This window comes from Crassostrea angulata, chromosome 9, assembly GCF_025612915.1.
Source record: "Crassostrea angulata isolate pt1a10 chromosome 9, ASM2561291v2, whole genome shotgun sequence".
Lineage (NCBI taxonomy): Eukaryota > Metazoa > Mollusca > Bivalvia > Ostreida > Ostreidae > Magallana > Magallana angulata.
The window spans coordinates 30734199-30755321 of record NC_069119.1 but is presented as its reverse complement, the minus strand read 5'-3'; the positions used below and the strand labels follow the sequence as shown (position 1 = coordinate 30755321).

The 21123-nt window shown below is 32.2% G+C and overlaps 1 protein-coding gene and 1 pseudogene across 2 annotated transcripts in view; both read right to left on the bottom strand.

Moving 5' to 3' along the window:
- Positions 1-162: 162 nt before the first annotated feature.
- The window catches only part of LOC128162778 (E3 ubiquitin-protein ligase TRIM71-like), a 32029-nt gene continuing 11068 nt past the window's right edge, over positions 163-21123 (bottom strand). The window contains exons 1-2 of one of the 2 annotated variants that reach the window (XM_052826154.1): positions 6085-6239; positions 163-4366 (exon numbers count right to left, since the gene is read on the bottom strand). In XM_052826154.1, the coding sequence (XP_052682114.1) occupies positions 2645-4366 (1722 nt within the window). In that variant the 5' untranslated portion in view covers positions 6085-6239 and the 3' untranslated portion in view covers positions 163-2644. Of the gene's footprint in view, positions 4367-6084; positions 6240-21123 lie in introns of those variants that run through there. The other variant, XM_052826155.1, reaches the window with a different exon arrangement.
- Positions 15196-18830, bottom strand: LOC128162776 (E3 ubiquitin-protein ligase TRIM71-like; annotated as a pseudogene).

Below are 21123 nucleotides of genomic sequence, written 5' to 3'. Positions count from 1 at the left end.
CATTTTTTGTTCAATTCTTTTGTGATTGTGTCAACTGTCCTTTAAAGCTGAAGTTTATAAAAATAAGTGGTCATTATCAGAAACAATTGGGTTGACAATTGTGAAAACATGTACAGGCTTTATGTGTCTCAGAAAAAGAGAAAATTTACAGTTTTTGGTCATTTTATTATTCCTTAAATCAATTACAACGTGTTACATAATAATTCTGCTGTCAAAAAAGAAAGATAGATACAGGTAGCTAGTGCTAATTGTGTTCCCGATATTGGAAATTTTTTCAACATGTTGTATTGACGTGAAAACATGTTCGAAGCATATGGAATATATTATCTATATTTACTAAAGGGAAAATTCAATAGATATAAAATTGGTCTATTTTGATTGTAACAAAAACATGCTTCTTCAATAACCTCATCTCTTGTGTTGCTTTAAAAATCTACAAAATACGAAATCTTTAGCAGATTTAAAAATTGTGATCAAACAGTTCACTTTAGGAAACCATGTCAAAAATGTCCCGAAGAAATGTTTTAAATTACTGTATACATGTTTATGATTTTAAAATTTATGCGATGAAAAATTCTATGAACTCGGATATTTAATAAATAAGAAAAAAAGTAATGATAGGATATCCGCACGTCAAAATGGCAAAATTTCAACACCGTTTTGCTGCTATTGCGCCTGGTAAGTAAAATAAATTGCTTATGGAGGATGTGCGGCTATGTACATTTGAGGATAAGAATGTAAACATTTCTTGAACTGGCTTGTTTCTGCCCGAAACTGGCCAAAAAAGTTGCCAAAAGAGATGAAAGCAATCGATATGAAGTACTCCATGTCATTTTGTTTGAAAAGTTTGCATACATGAAAAGGACAATGCCTTTTAAATCACTCAGAACGGCTGTCGACTTATTTTGAAGATTTAAAAATCTGAAAAAACTAGAAGGGGGTTCATCGGTGTCCTATCTACGTACAACCAATTGTTGAGAAAGTTTGAGTTTGGCTAATTTAGGTTGTAACTTGAAAAGTTGTAACTTGAGTAGAAGCATTTTTAGGTAGACAGTGTAGATTCAAACTTTTCAAATCAAGTTATATTCTCTTTTGCTTGACTTTTCCAATAATAAGTTACAAAATTGTGTATTAAAATAATAATCAAGACAAAAACCAAAGACATTTAAAACGGCAACAAGTTAGCGACATTTACGATACATTAATTTCTTACTCTTAGGCAGCCCAGATTTGAACATCATTTTCTAGGTATGTCTACTTTGGACTTAATTTTTCTCCGAAATAGAAGATCAAGAAAACAAAATTATATTCTTATATGTTACATAATCACCTTCTTAAATAGAAAAAATAAAATTATAATAAGTTGCTTATGTGTCTAATGACAAACTAACTTAAATTTAATTTAAGTCTCTAGAAGTTCACGGAAAACAGAAGCTAACGGTTAATTTACCTTTAGATTTTAACAGGAAACAGTTCATTTAAACAATAGACCTGCTCGAAAGATACAGGATTGATATAATTTAATTATTGAATTATTCACAGAAATTGGGTACAAACACAATACTTCATATGTGTAAAATTAAAAGTCCCACTATGTCCAATACGTGCTTTAGAACCAGAGAAAGTTACCCATATCTTTTTCTATTGTCAATGTATTTCTCAAATATGGTCATTAAAGGGACTTGGACACGATTTCAGATGAAAATTTTATTTTTGATGTTTATGTATAAAATAGGTTGCTTTTGTATTTTGAATGATTCACCAAAATTTGAATGTTAGAAGTCATGTTGTAAGCGAGATACAAAGGAAAGAAGTTGTTGTTATGTAAACAAAGCTCGAGTCTTATAAACTCGTTTACAAATGCTGTAAACTAAAGAAATTGCCATTTCTTTGTCAAAACAACTTGTGGAAACAAGATAGACTGATTCAATTGGTTCATGAATAGTTTCATTACAACAATCAACAACATTGGATTGAAACTTATACTAATACAACATATATGTGAACATCTACAGGACTCGAGCTTTGTTTACGAAACAGAGAATTCTAACTTCTGTAACTCGCTTGTAACTCGATATTTGACTTTCTAATTTTGTCAAAGCATTGAAAACATCTACAATAGCATTTCTAGACATAAAAATTGAAAAATAAATCTTGAAAATTTTGAGCTCAAATCGTGTCCAAGTCCCTTTAATGTCTGCTTTGATTTTTAGAAAGTCTGGTGAAAAAATACACTGCTATAAATTGATAATCATGTTAGTTAAGAGGCGTATTTTTGGCTAATCCAGAAAAAAGAGTTTAACATATTTCATCTGATGCTATTGTGAAATATTTACAAAATTATTATTCCTTACAAAAATTAATATTGGAGAATAGATTTTATAGTAGATAATGGTCAAAATAGGCATGCCTTTTTTATGCATAATTTCTAATAAATCTTAATCACATAATTTAGTGAATACTTTTTCAACTTGAATATGAGTTGTGTGGTGTGATTGAATGGTATGCATGTATATGCATTGAAAACAAAATATAAGAAATAGTTGATTTCTAAAGAAACCATGCCTTAAAATCTAAGCTAAATTGGATAGTAAAATATAGTTTGTAAACCAGTTTGATTTGTTGTGATTGTAACAATACATCGTCACTGTAGATACTTGTATACTGTCACGGTGTTGGTTTTCCAGTGTCCCACAAAAAGATTATTCTCGCCATCCACACACACATTACAGGGAGACCACGCTCCTTCTTGTTGTTTGAGAAGGAGACACAAAAACTGCCCGACCTGGTCCAAAAGATGAACTGTGTTACTGCAAATATCACACACCAGTATGTGACCCAGGCGATCAGTACACACTCCCCGGGGGTAAAACTCTGACCCCTGACCTGTGTAGGAGAACCTGTGTTGTCCTGATTTATTCACCACCACTACAGCCTGTTTGATTAAATCGGATGTACAGATATCACCATTAATGTTTTCTGTGATGTAGTGTGGATAACTATACAATTCCTGTCCTTTGTTGTCACTCTCTATGTTTTGTATTTCTTTCCCTGTCTTGTTGTATCTGGTGACTTTACCTTTTGCTTCCTTTATCATCCCCACCAGAATGTCCCCATTGATGTGGGAGGAGTGTATGCTGAGTGGCGTCCAGTCTCCCGTTTTAATGAATTCAGTGATGGTTTTATCCGGTGTTATCCTATTGATGACTTTGTTTTGTTTGTCTGCATAGATAAGATCGCCCTCCTGTGTGACTGTTAGGTTCCCTACATATCTTCCACCACTGGTTTTTATATTTTGTAGCTGATTGCCCTGTAGATCTGTGTGGACAATGTGACTACAATTATCACTGACCCAGAGTGAGCTTGATTTGCCTTGTGATATATGGTGTACACTGTCAACACCTGGTACTGTGTACTCCCTAACCTTGGTGACAGAGGAAGACAGTCTTTGTTTCACGCCATATTTCTCTCTTCCCTGTAGCCTTGTATGTTTCAAGTGTTTAGAAGCAGTCTCCATGGCTTTTACTTTTCTGTTTTCTGGTTTAGTCTTAGAAACTGTTATTTTGCCCAGTAGTTTGGCAACCATCTCCTTGCTGTATCGACCAGCTGTAAATACTGGAGGGACTGGTTTGGTGGTCTCTGGTATGGGTCGGATTTTAAAGTATTCAGAAAGTGGGAAAATGATGGCATTATTTTGAAACTGAGTAGAGGACAGGTATCCATAGAACTGATTAACAAGGTCTTTAAGGTAAGATATGTAATCTTCGTATGTTATGTCTTGACTCTGAAGCATCTCCTTTAGTGACTCTTCCATTTTGTTGACTTGTTCTATATTATCTGATGTAACTTCGTCCACCAGTGTTTTGAGAGACTTGGCTTCATCCATCATTGATGATCTTATGCCATCCATGATTGTCTTTATATTTGTGGCATCTAGTTTTATTTCATTTTGCAAATCTTTTGCCATGGGGATGAAGTAAGCTTGAATATTTTGGATTTCTTGACGACACGCTGCAGAATTTTCTGTATAAATGGTCTCCAAGTCGGTAAAGGAATGTCCCTTGTGGACAGTCATTGTAGAACACTTGGAGCATAAAGGCACACTGCATTGGTCACAGAGAATGTCTAGATCCTTAGTGGGATGATCTCTGCATTTCTCTACTGGAAGATGATCTTTGCGGTGCCGGTAAGGGACCAATTCATGGTTCTTGGTTTCTGGACTCTTCTGATGTTCGTCCCTGCATTGTTCACACATAGGTTGGTGACAAGGATTGCAGTAAAACAGACAGTTCTTTTCACAGTCTTTGATGCCACAAACCAAATAGTGCTGAGCTGTGTCAGGTACTTGTGATTTCGAATATGCCATCTAAAAGTATCGATTTTTAATATGTTAAGGTCTAATGAATTATTTTACTCCTTTTGAAAATAAATCAGCTCATTTGACCGTAACTTCAATAAACAAGAGGCCAACGGTCATTTGAATACCATAGCCTATAACAGACTTGTCGAGGATTCTCGTATATTTTCATGTATTAAATTAAGTTTAATTTTGAAGTATAAAAAAAACTTAAGATAATAGAGTGCATGACTAAATATTGAAAAGGTTAAGACTCTGATAGGAAATAATTTTTCCATACCTGTTAACTTTCAAGAAAGGTTTAACGTGTATATTTTTATAGACAAACTTAAGATGGCTAGTTTTTATGTTCTATCACTTTCATTATAATATGTAACAATATGTTTTTATTTTATACATATTTTACACTCCACCCGACCCTATTATAAACATTCACACTATTTGAACATTTTGACCCCACCCTAAAGCCAAAATGTCAACCCCGGGGGCATGAAATTAAAATTTTAGTAGAGGGTTCCCTGGTCTACATAATAATGAATTCAGTTTTACTTATAGATGTTTGGGAGTACAAAATTTTTAAATATAGTATGCAATATGCTATATGACCATTTTAAACCCCTCCTTTAAACCAAAATCCATATCTGGGGGACATGAAATTTACAATTTTTGTAGAAAGATTCCTATTGTACATGAATTTAGTTTTTCTTACAATTTATGTTCTCCTTACCCAAAAGATGTATCATACTTAATTTTGAAAAGAATTGCTCATTTAATCTTTAAAAGATAAAAAGTGTTCAATTGTTAACACATGACGCAAGACGACGGACAACAACTTACAAAAACCAATTGCAATAAGTCACCTGAGTGACTCACGGGGTCCTAAATATCTAATCAAATGTTCCAATTCCGGAAATCATCCAAATCTTAATTTTCTTTAAGTATAATTTGGGACTAAATCATACTAAATATACTGAAAGCCTGGTTCTCAAGATTGCTTCTGATTTAGGTATGCAAATATTCACTTTGAAAACAGTGAAGAAATAAAATGGAATCAAACAGCAGTTATAAAGTGGTTTGCTTTGTCTACGTTACTGTACATGTTTATCCTCATTCGTATATGATTGAAACGTAAAACTCTGTTCCAAGATTCTCCAGTCAGCACGACTTCAAGTTGTATGGTTATGCCGTGGCGTGTATGTAACCCATTGTTTCGTGAATTTGCAAATGGGTGAAAGTCAAATTATTCGCTAGATAGCGCCGCAGCATCACATCTGCCAAGGATTTATGGGAACAAAGTCGACCAAAAAACACTTTGATAGCAAAGTTAGTGATATCATTACGAATAAAATCTGTAACGTTTCACCAATGATACGTGTTTGGTGATTTTAGTCACCCGTGAGCAACACACGTGTGAGACGTGTGTCAAAATAACCTACTGTTGGGGCGCAAACTGGGTTTGCATAATTATATAAAAAATGAAAATGACGTAAAAATGTCAATGATTCAATAATGTATATAAATAAAAGTGATAAAGGATATTATTGACTTATCAGTATGGTCGAAGCGTTTTAAAATCTACCATAAAACGTATCAAGATATACTAAATTAGCCCAGGTCCCGTTTGAATATAATGCTCAACTCATAATACTAAAAAAAATGAATCCCTTTTCAATGCAAATTATCAATTTCAATGCAAATTATCAAATTGATTTGTTGATTCTACTTACTGTTTAACCTGAATGAACCAATGCACAAGTTGAAATATCTCGGGAAGAGCAAATGGAAAGTCAAATTGGCTAATGGTATTCGGCACATTGTTTGTAAATACGATTTTTTTTAAATAGGGCACGGTGTTTCGCTCTGTCTGTATGAACCAAACTTACCGTCGAGGCCTCATGTAGAAAGATTGGCATCTGAGCAAATGAACTCTGGTGGAATATTGACGGTAGTTGATGCACATAGTGATAAAAATCCTAATCTATTATCCTATTATCATTACGTTTGATTGTGATTTTTAGGCGGCACTTGTTGGCTAGAGAAGAACCCATTTTCAATCTTTAAAAAACATCTATCAGAATCCTTAAGTATATGAGAAAAGAGGTAATCAATTAATGAGAGGTAGGCAAAGCTGATGTAGCATGAACTCTGGTGAGAGAATGGTGATATTTGTATCGAAAGAACCCATGTTGGAGTACAAGCAGGGTTTGCATAATAATACGAAATTAAAATGATATAAAATATCAATAATTCAATATTCAATCGTATAATTGTTAAAAATTATGTAAGTGATAAGGATTATTATTCGGTGGTTATTACGGTCGGGGTGCGGACAAATCAAATATCATAACGCTCATTTCTTAGCTTAATTCAATAAAATGGATGAAATGTTGTCCTTTGTTAGAAACGCTATAATTATTGGATTTTTTATATTATCTTAAGTTTCCAATTTTGAATATAAAGCTTTTCTTATCATACCATGAAGAACTAAATTAACTTTAATCATGCCGGGATGTTATCAATTGATTATCATTATATAATTCCGTTAACAACCTTTGGGTGTACAAACATTGATTTTAATCTTTACTGGGTGTTCATTAATATTTTTTTTTAAATCTGAACTAAAATCGTGAGGGTGTAAACTAACTATGGAGAGAAAAAAACTTCTATATAGTAACTCTTCCCCTGGGGACAAGGCTACTCTATTGCATTTTTTATGAGGGGAAAACTGCTCTACAATACCGGTATTAGCAATGAGCTGTATTCATTATTTAAACGTTTCCTATGAAATAATAACTATGAAATGTATTCTGTTTGTTCTGAACTGAAATACTTTGAATTCTGTTTGAAACAAGAATGCCTGTTGCTATTTCCTGTTCATATATGTAGCAGTAGAGGGGATTTGCTGTAATCTTGTAGATTTGAGAATAAAAATGTAACATTTCTTGAACTGGCTTGTTTTTGCCCAGAACTGACTTAAAACAACCAATTTGCACGGAATATTTTTGTCTGTCTATGGATGTACATTAAAGTTTTAATTTCAGTAAAAATATATGTTTATCTTTTGATTAGACAAATTAAATTAAATTTATTTTACACTTATAGAACTTAAAAAAAAACCATTAGAACTAACATAGATATGTCTGTCACAATCATCTTCGCTAGCCAAGGGTTTTCGGTCCAAAGAGGTGATCAATTAATGAGAGGTATAGGCAAAGCTAATGGTTATGCTGGTGTCAAACGGACGCAATATTCCTATAGGATATTTGAAATTTCCTATCGGAATAAAAAACTTCCTATAGGAATTTCAATTCCGATAGGCTTTGATAAATTCCGATAGGAAATCTTAATTTCCTATCGGAAAACTACCTGACTAAAGCAAATTCCAACAGGAAATATCATTCTCCTATAGGAAATATAATTCCTATAGGATTTATAGAAAATCCTATAGGATTGTAGGATTGTCAATATTTCCTGTAGGAGAATTATTTCTCCTAATGGAATTATCTTTTTCCCATGGGATATTAATTTTTAAAGGTAAATATCTCACCTGTCAGGTAAAACACATACTCTTTAGATAATGCATATGGACTATCTTTTTGTACATGTATATATCGATTTTTCCGAAACTGCATCTTAAGCGGTTGGAAAAATGCCACCGTGAGCCACCGTGACACTAACATAATTATCCGGCACTGTTCGTGTCTTAGCTTAAGGAAGTTGGCGCCTGAAATACTAGTAATGTCAATCAATCGTAAACATCTTGAACATCTTAGTTTTTTGTGACCTATGTCACATGCAATACTCTCAGAATGCTTGTTTATTTTGTAAGTCCAGTGCTAGTTTTCCTAAAATTGGTTACTGTTTTTTTTTAGGAAAAACGGACGTCTGGCAAATTTCATCATTTTCAATAATTTTAGGAAGGGGCACACCCGTGTGAGAAGTGGAAACAAACAAAAACAAGCATGTAAACATATATAATTTCTTTTGTATATGTTTTGCTAGAACGTATATCTATCATTTAAAGCTAAGCTTTTAATGATTGAGCCCATTTAATGCCGCGTATAGGACTATCCTAAAAATATTTTTGTAATAGACTTTTTAAGTAAGCATATTTAATTGGCAGTAAATCTAAAATACTAAAGAACTTAAAACGATCTTCATTAATCATCAAAAGAAAAATTTAATTCCACTTGAATATAAAAAAGATTATGGGGCCGTAGATTTAAACATTTTTAAAATCAGTAAAAAAATATATATGTAGAGAGATCAGTGCTTCAGTTATAATTGATCATCAAAGATAGTTATTCTTTTAATGAGAATTAAGTCACAAATTATAATCCTTGAATAAATTATAAAGAGTGTTAGTGCGTTAGCTAATGTTAAAAAAAACCGACATCCTAGTGGAATCCACGTGGGACAGCTGTCTCAACCTCACCGGAACATCTCATACCGTGATGCAACACTGGCCGGGACAGAATAGGCTCGGACGATTACTCGCTGGCATTGCATCCCACATGCAGCGCACGGAACCCACGTCTGACCCTAACTCAGGACCAAGCAGCAGCTCAAGGACATCGACGAGGAAAAACAAGAAGAACTAAGCTATAGTAAGCTTTAGCAGTATGCTTCTTTTAACGTAATGGACAAGCTTAACTGTTTATCTGTTAACTGCAGAGGGTTAAATACTGCAGAAAAGCGTCTAAAATTTTATACCTGGATAAATGATAGTAATTTTGATATCATATTTATGATATGATTCAAAGTATAAAGATTATACAACATGCAGATGACTGTACTCTCCCTTTAAAAGACGAAGCTTCATTGAAAAATTCCCTAGAGATAATACAAAGTTTTAGTAAAGTATCAGGTATGAAATTAAATATGTCTAAAACAGAATGTCTCTTAACAGGCCCCTGGAAAAATGCTTTACAAGAAATAGAAAATGTAAGAGTAAACAAGACATGTATAAAAACTCTTGGAATCTTTATAGGTCAACACAAAGAAATGTGTTACAATAAAAATTGGACAAAAATTGTTGACGATTTAGAAAAACTATTTGAGTCATGGAAAACAAGAAAATTAACAATATTTGGTAAAGTTTGTGTAATAAATAGTCTGGCAATACCAAAATTCTTATACACTGGGTCTATTTTAAACCTCCCAGATACAGAGTCTTTTATAGCGAGCGCAGCTCGCCGGCGCGCAGTGCCAGCGCGGAGCGAGCTCTACCGGCAAAGCGTGTGTGAATGGAAAATTCGGACTAGTTGCACATTCATTCAACGGATTTTTTTGGCGTCAGTAAAACGGACGAGTAATGCCTTGTTTTAATCGTCCCAGTAATTCCCTGTAAATATGGTTTCCCATTTCACACTCTCACGAGAACAAGATAAAAGACTATGTACATCATGCATTGTAAATAAAATAATTCCATTACGTAAGACTAACAGAGTTGTCGTTCCTTCGAGTGACGTCACAATGGATTTCTTGCACATTGATCCCACAGAATTTTTCGGCGTCAGTAAATTTCGACCCACAATGCAATTTATCAATGTCGGACGATCTCACTAGACTTGATTCCTTCTCGCGAGAATCAAAGTAAAACTTTTGAGAAACAGATAAATTGTGTAATTTCAAGAATATCATGCTTTTTAAGTAAACAAAACAGTATATTTCACTTAGGTTTTTTTTTCAGAGTTTTCTCAAAGAGACAGACGACACTTGACCGACGTGAACTTTGACGTCACAATAAGAGGAAATTACTCTAAGTAGTTATTGTAAATCTGCTGAAATATAAATACCAAAATCTTGCAAAGCTAACGAATGGGGACATCTTTTTTTTTTAAATAGGAAACAGTTGTAACTTGCTCTCATTTGGATGAATGGTCACATTTATTTTATTCACTATATATTTACAGTAATTAATTTCCAGGAACGTTTTTTAAAAGGGGGCGCGGCAGCATCATTTAAAAAATATTTACAAGCAAAATGTAAAAAAAATTCTCAAAATCAGGGAAATTCTAATCCGGGTGAGGAACGGTGAGTGCGTAGTATGCATTTAGCTCTTTAACTGCTCAATGGTATCTTTATTTTCACATTTATTACATCCTCCCGGGGGGGGGGGTCCAAAACCGTATTTCTTATATGATCAGCAAATTTTTTTTTATACGTAAATTATATTTTTTTTTTAAACGGGGGGGGGGGGGGGCTCTATAAGTCAATTTTTTATATGTAAGTTTAAGAAAAATGTCTGCTGCAAGAAAAGAGGAAATAAACTGCAATAAACATTATGTTAAAATCTTTATTATTCAATAACATTGTATCTGAGATAAATTCTATTTAAATAAATAAACAATCTTATAAATTATGAATAATGAAAATTTACAAGAAAAAATAGGCATGTTTATATTTCATTAATTACGTTACGTTGATACTTTTATTTTTATTGATTTATCCTAATTCATTATTTGATCACATGCTGCGCTCGCCCCAACGGTCGCACCGTAAAACATATTATAATTTTATTTGGAATAAAAAAGACAGGATCAAAAGAAATACCCAGATAAGTAAAATGCAAGATGGAGGCATAGGCTTTGTTGATATACTGATGAAACTTAAATCAATAAAAGTCTCCTGGATAAATCACATTTCCAGAAAAAAAATTCCTTATCAATTTTTGTAGACAGTCTGTGTAAAGAGATGTTTTTTGATTTTGATTATCTCTGTTAAACCAATGTAACATGTTTACATGATTATCAAATGATAGAACATTTTCCCCTGTTTTACAAAGAAATATTTGTCTTTTTAACGAATGTAAAAAAATTAAATCAGACATGAGTCTAAACGCACTATTAAAAGAACCGCTATGGTGTAATAAAATTTGTGTGTTCAAAAACAAAGAGTGGTTAAAAAGTGGTATTAAGTACTTAAACGATATTGTAAACGAAAATGGTTTGAAACCTGCAGAATGGTTTAGTGACCAACTTGTCTGTAAAAGAAATTGGTTATGTGAATATATAATTATAAAAACGATCTTTTCAAAATGTTTTCAAAAATATGATTTTTCAGATATTCAATATGAAAACATTGTATTCGGAAAAATGTCTTTTGAACTGTGTTTTAAAAACCATGTATACATCTGTGATATTGATTCAAGGCTAATTTATGACATTTTTCGTCAAAAACAATTTGTAGCACCATTACATCAATTTTACTATAAAAATGTTTTTGAAATTTCCAAGGAATCATGGAAATCTATTTATGAACAAAAAATCTTAGCCATTAAAGACAAAAAAATATGTGACTTTAATTACAGACTACTAAACAATTTATTATGTAATAGAGAAATGATGAAAAGATGGAAAATTGTTGAAAATGATATGTTGTCTTTTGTAAAGATATAAAAGAAAACAACGAGCATCTCATTCTGAGATGTAAGAATGTAAGTCAAATATGGGACACTGTTCAAAAATGTTTAAATTTTGATGTATCAACAGTAGTAATAGGTTTTTTTTTTTGAAAAGAATGAGAAAACACTCTTTCTTAACAGTTTGATTTCTTTGATTGCCTGTAAGATAATATAAGTATAAAATGTATTGTAGAATTGAAAACAAAGAGGAAAAACCTCAAGAAATATGTAATCATATAAAATATGTACTAACTTTCTTCTCTGAGGTCTACAAATCGTTGTCACAAAAGAGTTTTGCAATCCTTTTAAAACATATTAGAAGCAGTTTATAATTCATATAATAGGTAAATTGATACATAATTTATTTTTATTTTATATATATTTATATATCTTTTCTACATCTGTTTTGTTATACAAATAGGTGCCAACAGGTCCACATACCAGGTGTGGTCGCTGTTTTGGGGCATTAGAGTCTTGAAGTTAGTAGATTGTGACCCTTCATGTTAGCATAGGCTGTACTAAACGTGAAATATACATGTATGTTTGAACAATTCTGAAACCATTTTTCATTACTTTTTTGTCAATCATATTTTATGGGTTTTTTTTTCAAATACTTTTTTTTTACTTATAAGACCTGTCGAATACTCTGTATGAAAATGTGCATGTCTACTTATATTTAAAGATCCTATACATCTATGTTGAAAAATTATGTAGTAAGTATTTTTGCTATTGTTTTGAGAACAAATGTCAATTAAAAAAATAATAATAATAATCTAAATAAACACTAAAAATGATATCAAAATTTAAGATGTTTGGGTTTTTAGTACGAAGATTAAGGTTGAATACTGATTTTGTGGACCCCAATACATTTACAAACATATTAAATCACATGTAATGGTATTTCTGGCAATGCCAAAAGCACATTCGTCCATTTCATAAAACTTATAGAGCATTTAGGATCCTGTGACTTTCTGGTAAAGAAAATGATAAGTCGTTATAAACGATCACTTTCTATGTGTTGAGGAAAAAAAATCCTTTCTTTGGCGACAATGATTCCTTATTTTGATGAGCTTATATCTTTTGAAAATCCAGACTCTGACATATTTTTCACACATGATGCCCATTGGTCAATTTAAAAACTACTTTAACATTTCACCCTTTTTTCTTCAATCCATAATTGCCTAGGATACAAAAATTGGGTTTCCAAGCTTAGAATAATTTTTGTTTAAGTACAGGGTTCTCAGACTTTAAATATCAATTAGCAAGATTTATTGACTTCAGGTTTTAGATTCCAGCAAGTCAGAAATTCCAGTGGTTGAAAGATACAGCGAATGTGAAATGTTAGTCGACTCTGACGTTTGCACCGAAAGTTTACGATCTCAGAGGCTTCAGATATGCATACTGAGGTCACGCGTCTTATCAGCTCAATGTTGCAGCAATAGCTGTGAAACTGAGAGGAGTTGCAGAGGAAATTTTACATTCACAATCCATTTTGTTGTTCAATTCTTTTGTGATTGTGTCAACTGTCCTTTAAAGCTGAAGTATATAAAAATGAGTGTTCATTATCAGAAACAATTGGGTTGACAATTGTGAAAACATGTACAGACTTTATGTGTCTTAGAAAAAGAGAAAATTAACAGTTTTTTGGTCATTTATTATTCCTTAAATCAATTACAACGTGTTACATAATAATTCTGCTGTCAGAAAGAAAGATAGATACATGTAGCTAGTGCTAATTGTGTTCCCGATATTGGAAATTTTTTCAACATTTTGTATTGACGTGTAAACATGTTCGAAGCATATGGAATATATTATCTATATTTAATAAAGGGAAAATTCAATAGATATAAAATTGGTCTATTTTGATGGTAACAAAAACATACTTCTTCAATAACCTCATCTCTTGTGTTACTTTAAAAATCTACAAAATACGAAATCTTTAGCAGAATTAAAAGTTTTAATGAAACAGTACAATTTTAGAAATGTCAAAAAATTTCCGAAGAAATGTTTTAAATTACTATATACATGTTTATGATTTTAAAAAACGTTATGCGATGAAAAATTCAATGAACTCGAATATTTAATAAAAAAGATAATAAGCAATAATAGAATAGGCGCGCACGTCAAAATGGCAAAATTTCAACACTATTTTGCTGCTATTGCGCCTGGTAAGTAAAATGAATTGCTTAAGGAGGATGTGTGGCCATGTACAGTTAAGGATAAGAATGTAAACATTTCTTGAACATTTCTTGAACTGGCTTGTTTCTGCCCGAAACTGGCCAAACATGTTGCCAAAAGATATAAAAGCAATCAATGTGAAGTCCTCCATATCATTTTGTTTGAAAAGTGTGCATACATGAAACAGACAATGCCTTTAAATCACTTATTTTGAGGATTTAAAAATCTGAAAAAATAAGAAGGGTGTTCATTGGGGTCCTATCTACGTACAACCAATTGTTGAGAAAGTTTGAATTTGGCTAATTTAAGTTGAAACTTGAAAAGTTAAAACTTAAGTAAAAGTATTTTTTAGATAGACAGTGTAGAATCAAACTTTTCAAATCAAGTTATGTTCTCTTTTGCTTGACTTTTCCAATAATAAGTTACAAAATTGTGTATTAAAATAATAATCAAGACAAAAACCAAAGACATTTAAAATGGCAACAAGTTAGCGACATTTACGATACATTAATTTCTTAGTCTTAGGCAGCCCAAATTTGAACATCATATTCTAGGTATATCTACTCTGGACTTAATTTTTCTCCAAAATAGAAGATCAAGAAAACAAGATTATTTTCTTAGATATGTTATATAATCACCTTCTTAAATAAAAAAAATAAAATTATAATAAGTTACTTATGTGTCTAATGACAAATTAACTTAAGTTTAATTTAAGTCTCTAGAAGTTCACGGAAAATAGACGCTAACGGTTAATTTACCTTTTAATTTTAACAGGAAACAGTTCATTTAAACAATATATCTGCTACAAAAGATACAGGATTGATATAATTTAATTATAGAATTATTTACAGAAATTGGGTACAAACACAATACTTCACATGTGTAAAATTAAAAGCCCCACTATGTTCAATACGTTCTTTAGAACCAGAGAAAGTTTCCCATATCTTTTTCTATTATCAATCTATTTCTCAAATATGGTCATTAATGTCTGCTTTGATTTTTAGAAAGTCTGGTGAAAAAATGCACTGCTATGAATTGATAATCATGTTAGTTAAGAGACATATTTTTGGCTAATCCAGAAAAAAGAGATTAACATATTTCATCTGATGCTATTGTGAAATATTTACAAATTTATTATTCCTTAGAAAAATTTATATTGGAGAATAGATTTTATAGTAGATAATGGTCAAAATAGGCATGCCTCTTTGATGCATAATTTCTAATAAAACTAAATCACATATGATTTAGGGAACACTTTTTCAACTTGTATATGAGTTGTGTGGTGTGATTGAATGGTATACATGCATATGCATTGAAAACAAAATTTAAGAAATAGTTGATACCTGAACAATCCATGCCTTAAAATCTAAGCTAAATTTAATAGTAAAATATAGTTTGTAAACCAGTTTGATTTGTTGTTATTGTAACAATACAACATCACTGTAGATACTTGTATACTGTCACGGTGTTGGTTTTCCAATGTCCCACAATAAGATTATTCTCGCTATCCACACACACACTACATGGAGACCATGCTATTTGTTGTTGCTTGAGAAGGAGACACAAAAACTGCCCGTCCTGGTCCAAAAGATGAACTGTGTTACTGCAAATATCACACACCAGTATGTGACCCAGGCGATCAGTACACACTCCCCGGGGGTAAAACTCTGACCCCTGACCTGTGTAGGAGAACCTGTGTTGTCCGGATTTATTCACCACCACTACAGCCTGTTTGATTAAATCTGATGTACAGATATCACCATTAATGTTTTCTGTGATGTAGTGTGGATAACTATACAGTTCCTGTCCTTTGTTGTCCCTCTCTATGTTTTGTATTTCTTTCCCTGTCTTGTTGTATCTGGTGACTTTACCTTTTCCTTCCTTAATCATCCCCAATAGGATGTCCCCGTTAGTGCGGGAGGAGTGAATGCTGAGTGGCGTCCAGTCTCCCGTTTTAATGAATTCGGTGATTGTAGTATTCAGTGTTATCCTGTTGATGACTTTGTTGTGTTTGTCTGTATAGATAAGATCACCGTCCTGTGTGACTGTTAGGTTCCCTACATATCTACCATCCTTAGTGTGTATCCTCTGTAGCTGATTACCTTTTTGATCTGTTTGGACAATGTTACTACTACAATAATCACTGACCCAGAGTGAACTTGATTTACCTAGTGATATATGGTCTACTCTGTCAACACCTAACACTCCATACTCCCTGACCTTGGTGACAGAGGACGACAGTCTTAGTTTTACGGCATATTTCTCACTCTCATGTTTCCCTGTAGATTTTACGTGTTTAGAAGTAGTCTCCATGGCTTTAAATTTTCTTTTTTCTGGTTTAGTTTTAGAAACTGTAATTCTGCCCATTAGTTTGACAACATCTTCTTTGTTGTGTTGACCAGCAATAAATACTGGAGGAACTGGTTTGATGGTCTCTGGTATGGGTCGGATTTTAAACTGTTCAGAAAGTGGGAAAATGATGGGATTATTTTTAAGTTGAGAAGAAGACAGGTAGCCATGGAACTGCTTTATTACGTCCTCAAGATAAGAAATGTAATCTTGGTATATTTTGTGTTGACTCTGAAGCATCTCCTTTAGTGACTCTTCCATTTTGTTGACTTGTTCTATATTATCTGACGTCACTTCGTCTACCAGTGTTTTGAAAGACGGCTTCATCTCTCATGAATAATCTGATGTCATCCATGATTGTCTTTATTTTTGTGGCCTCTAGTTTTATTTCATTTTGCAAATCTTTTGCTGTTGGGATGAAGTACATTTGAATATTTTGGATTCCCTGACGACATGCTTCAGATTGTTCTGTATAAATAATCTCCAAGTCGGTAAAGGCATGGCCCCTGTGGACAAGCATTGTAGAACATTTGGAGCATAGGGGGACATTGCATTCATCACAGAGAATGTCTAGATCCTTAGTGGGATGATCCCTGCACTTCTCTACAGGAAGTTGATCTTTGCTGTGTCGGTAGGGGACCACTTCATGATTCTTATTGTCTGGACTCTTCTGATGTTTGTCATTGCATGGTTTACACATTGGTTGGTGACAAGGATTGCAGTAAAACTGGGAGTTCCTCCCACAGTCTTTGATGCCACACACCAAATAGTGCTGAGCTTTTTCAGGTACTTGTAATTCCGAATATGCCATCTACAAGTAATGATTATAAATTGTGCATTTTGAATGAATTATTTTAGTCCCTTTTAAAACTAAATCAGCTTGATTGAGTTTAACTTCAATAAACAAGCGTCCAAAAGTCACAATTTGGCCCGCCCTTGAGTCAAAACCTTACCCCGGGGGACATGAAATTTACAACTTTGTTGGAAGAATTTCTTGTATAAAAAATTTTGAGTTTAGTTTTTCTTACAGATCTGTGCAAATAAGGATTTTTGATTTGGTAAAGGTTGGACAATCTTTGCTCTACCTTTAAGCCACTATGAATCAAGAGTCGTAAAATTTATAATTTATGTTCCCCTTAGCCTAAAGATGCATCATACCTAATTAAAAAAGAATTGGTCATGTAGTGTTAAAGAAGAAATAAAAAATTGTTCATTTGTTAACCCCTGGCACACGACGACAACGACGTACGAAAACCAATTGCAATAGGTCACCTGAGTGACTCAGTTTAACTAAAAATCTAATTAAATGTATTGATTACAGAAATCATCCATATCATTATTTTGTTTAAGTGAATGCTTGAGTCTAAATCATAATAAATGTACGGAAAGACTGGCTTTCTAGCTTGCTTCTGGATACACGAGTAATCTAATGTAAGGATTGATTTTTTAATGCAAATATTAACTATGGCAACCGATTAGAAATAAAATGGAATCAAACAGCAGTTATAAAATGTTTTGCTTTCTCTAGGTTACTGTACATGTTTATCTTATTCTGTTCTGAGATTCGCCAGTCAGCATGTTTTGAAGTTGTATGGTTATGCCGTTGCATGAATGTAACCCATTGTTTCGAAAATTTGCAAGGGGTGAAACTTAAATTATTCGCTGGATAGCGCCGCCGCATCACATCTGCCAAGGATTTATGGGGGAGCGGAGGGAACCAAAAAACTCTTTGGTGATACCACAACGAATCAAAATTGTAACGTATAGTTTGATAATTCAACCAATGACGCGTGTTTGTTAATTTTAGTCACGCATAAGAAACTTACGTGTGAGACGTGTGTAAAAATAACCTATTCTTGGGGCGCAAGCACAGTTTGCATAAATATACAAAAAATGACGTAAAATGTCAATGATTTAATATCTAATCGTATAAATGTTGAAAAGTAGGTAAATAAAAGTGATAAAGAATATTATGGGCTGATCATTATGGTCGGGGAGTTTTAAAATCTACCATAAAACATTTCAAGCTAAATTGAATATTGACAACGTCCCGTTTGAACATAATGCACACCCCATAATACTAAAAAGAATGAATCCCTTTTCAATGCAAATTATCAAAATTCATTTGTTGATTCTACTTACTGTTTAACCTGAATGAACCAATGCACAAGTTGATATATCTAGGGAAGAGCAAATGGAAAGTCAAATTGGCTAATGGTATTTGGCACATCGGCACTCTCACGCAACAGATTTTGTTTGTAAACACGATTTTATTAATATAGGGCACATTGTTCCATTCTGTCTGAATGAGTCGAACCAAACTTCCCGTCGAGGCCTCATGTAGAAAGATTAGTTTCTGAGCAAATGAACGCTGGCGAACATCGATGGTAGTTGATGCTCAAAGTGATAAAAACCGTAATACATTGTATTATTATTATCCTATAATCATTAAGTTTAATGGGGATTTCAATGCGGCACTTGATGGCAAGAACTCATTTTCACTTTTAAGGACAGACTAGACGTTCCTTAATTTCATGTAATTTTCCTCGATATTTTATTCTTTATTTATTAACATTTAAACCTGTTAATTATCATATATTTAGGGTACATTACTAGGCTCGTTTCGGAGTTAGAATATTTCAAATGTTCCGTAAAATAGCATGCAAAATGTATTTGAATGCTTATAAGTAAAGTCATTCTATATATTTTCAATTAAACACTTTATATTTAAATAAAATAAAAAAGAATCATATTGCATGAAAATATACTTATGAAATAACGCAGTGGAAAGCTTTACATTGTGGAGATAGGAAAATATAAAAAAAAAATGGATGATATGTTGCCATGGACCTTAATTTAAAAAAACACTATCAGAAACCTTTAATATATGAGAAAAGAGGTAATCAATAAATAAGAGGTATAGGCTAATGGTGATATTTGTATCAAATAGACGCAATTACATGTATATATATATATATATATATATATATATATATATATATATATATATATATATATATATATATATATATATATATATATATATATATATATATATATATATATATATATATATATATGATAAGCACAAACATTGCAATAACTCTCAAATTGACATATACCTGCCCATAGTGAATGATATTGATATACATAAAGCACAAGGAAATTCACTTTTTATTGGAGTTCCAACGCCGCCCCGACCGAGGCTTGAACATACGACATCTGAAACCCATTCTCTTAGCAGTGAGCGGCCACCGCGCTTTTTTTTTATCTTTTATTGATCAACTTTCAATTATCACAATCATCACATTAAATATCACAATCACAGTCTACACTTCATAATAATTCATAAGAAAATATTTTTAAAAATAAACAATAGTACATCTTCTGTTTCTTTTAAAAGTGGATTTTTCTCCAAAACCTTTTTTGAAAACATTTTTCTGCTGTCTTGTACCGACAACTATCATTACATGTAATGATAGTTGTAATAAATATAATGTCTGAGTAAATTTATGCAAAACCTTTTCAAATCCATTTTTTGATTATTTGCAACAAAATTTGTCTTCTTGTATAAATAGTAAATCTACATATTGATATGAAAAAATTCACATTTTTCATGACATTAGGAAAAGCCGTTATCAAAATTTCATCAATATCTAAAACATTGTATACACTATTCTCACAGTCCTTCAATAGCGATTCCAAATGATATATTATAAAATCTTTCTTAAATTCTTGCACTTCGTCACATTTTATAAACATATGAAATAAATCTTCGCATTCTGTTTTACATAGTGGACATTTGTTTGAATCTGTTTTACTGATCTTTAACAGTTTTTCATAAGTAAAAATACCATTATGAAAAATCTTAAAATCATGTTCTACAACATCTGAAGGTTTACCAACTCCTCTTAATATAATCCACCTGTTATCAAGTATAGACGCATTATCTATTTGCAATTTTCCTTTCCAGTATTCGTTTGATATTGGAGGGTTAAACAGCTTTTGTATTAACATTTTTTTAAAAATCTTTACTGTACATGAAGAAAACACATATTTGTTATTTTCTACACAAAACGAAAAATTTGGAAGCAAATTGAATGCTTCTATCACATGAACAACATTTTGAACAATATTTTTCCACTCTTCTGGTATAACTGATAATAATGTTGCATAATCATCTTTGATGTGTTTTACCTTAATTTCTGAATCATATTCATGTATCAGTTCTACTATACAAGACACGGGCAAAAATCCTGGTATTACTTCATATGAAATGTCTCTGATATGTGTAATACCTGCTTTTATAAAATATACCCACACTAATGTTTTGTTCTGATTAACAATTTTAGGACTGAAAAACAAGCAGTAATTAAATACATCGTTTCTATTTTCATTGTAATCAACATTATCTTTCACAGCATACCATGCACTTAACATTTCAACATAAAAAGAAGGAAGACATTGCAAATCCTTTTTGTTCAACTGTAGAAGAAATACTTTAATACTACCTTTCAAATCACAAATTTTTGATAAGAAATAGCTAAAAGTGTGTTTAAATACTAGTTCTTTTGTAGAACACAAATACCTGGCTAAAAACTTAAGTTGATACGACAGCAATTTCAAAGAAATATCATCAATTTTTAAACCACCATTTTTATGGCCGCCAACAATTGTTTTATATGACACTAAATGTGTACCATAATTCCATAAAAAAATCAATATATTCTTTTTGAATTGTACCTCCAGCCCAAAAATGGGATAGAAATCACAGACAAGGAATACCATAATTTGGACATCAACAATGTATTTATAACACTAGCTCTTCCATGTA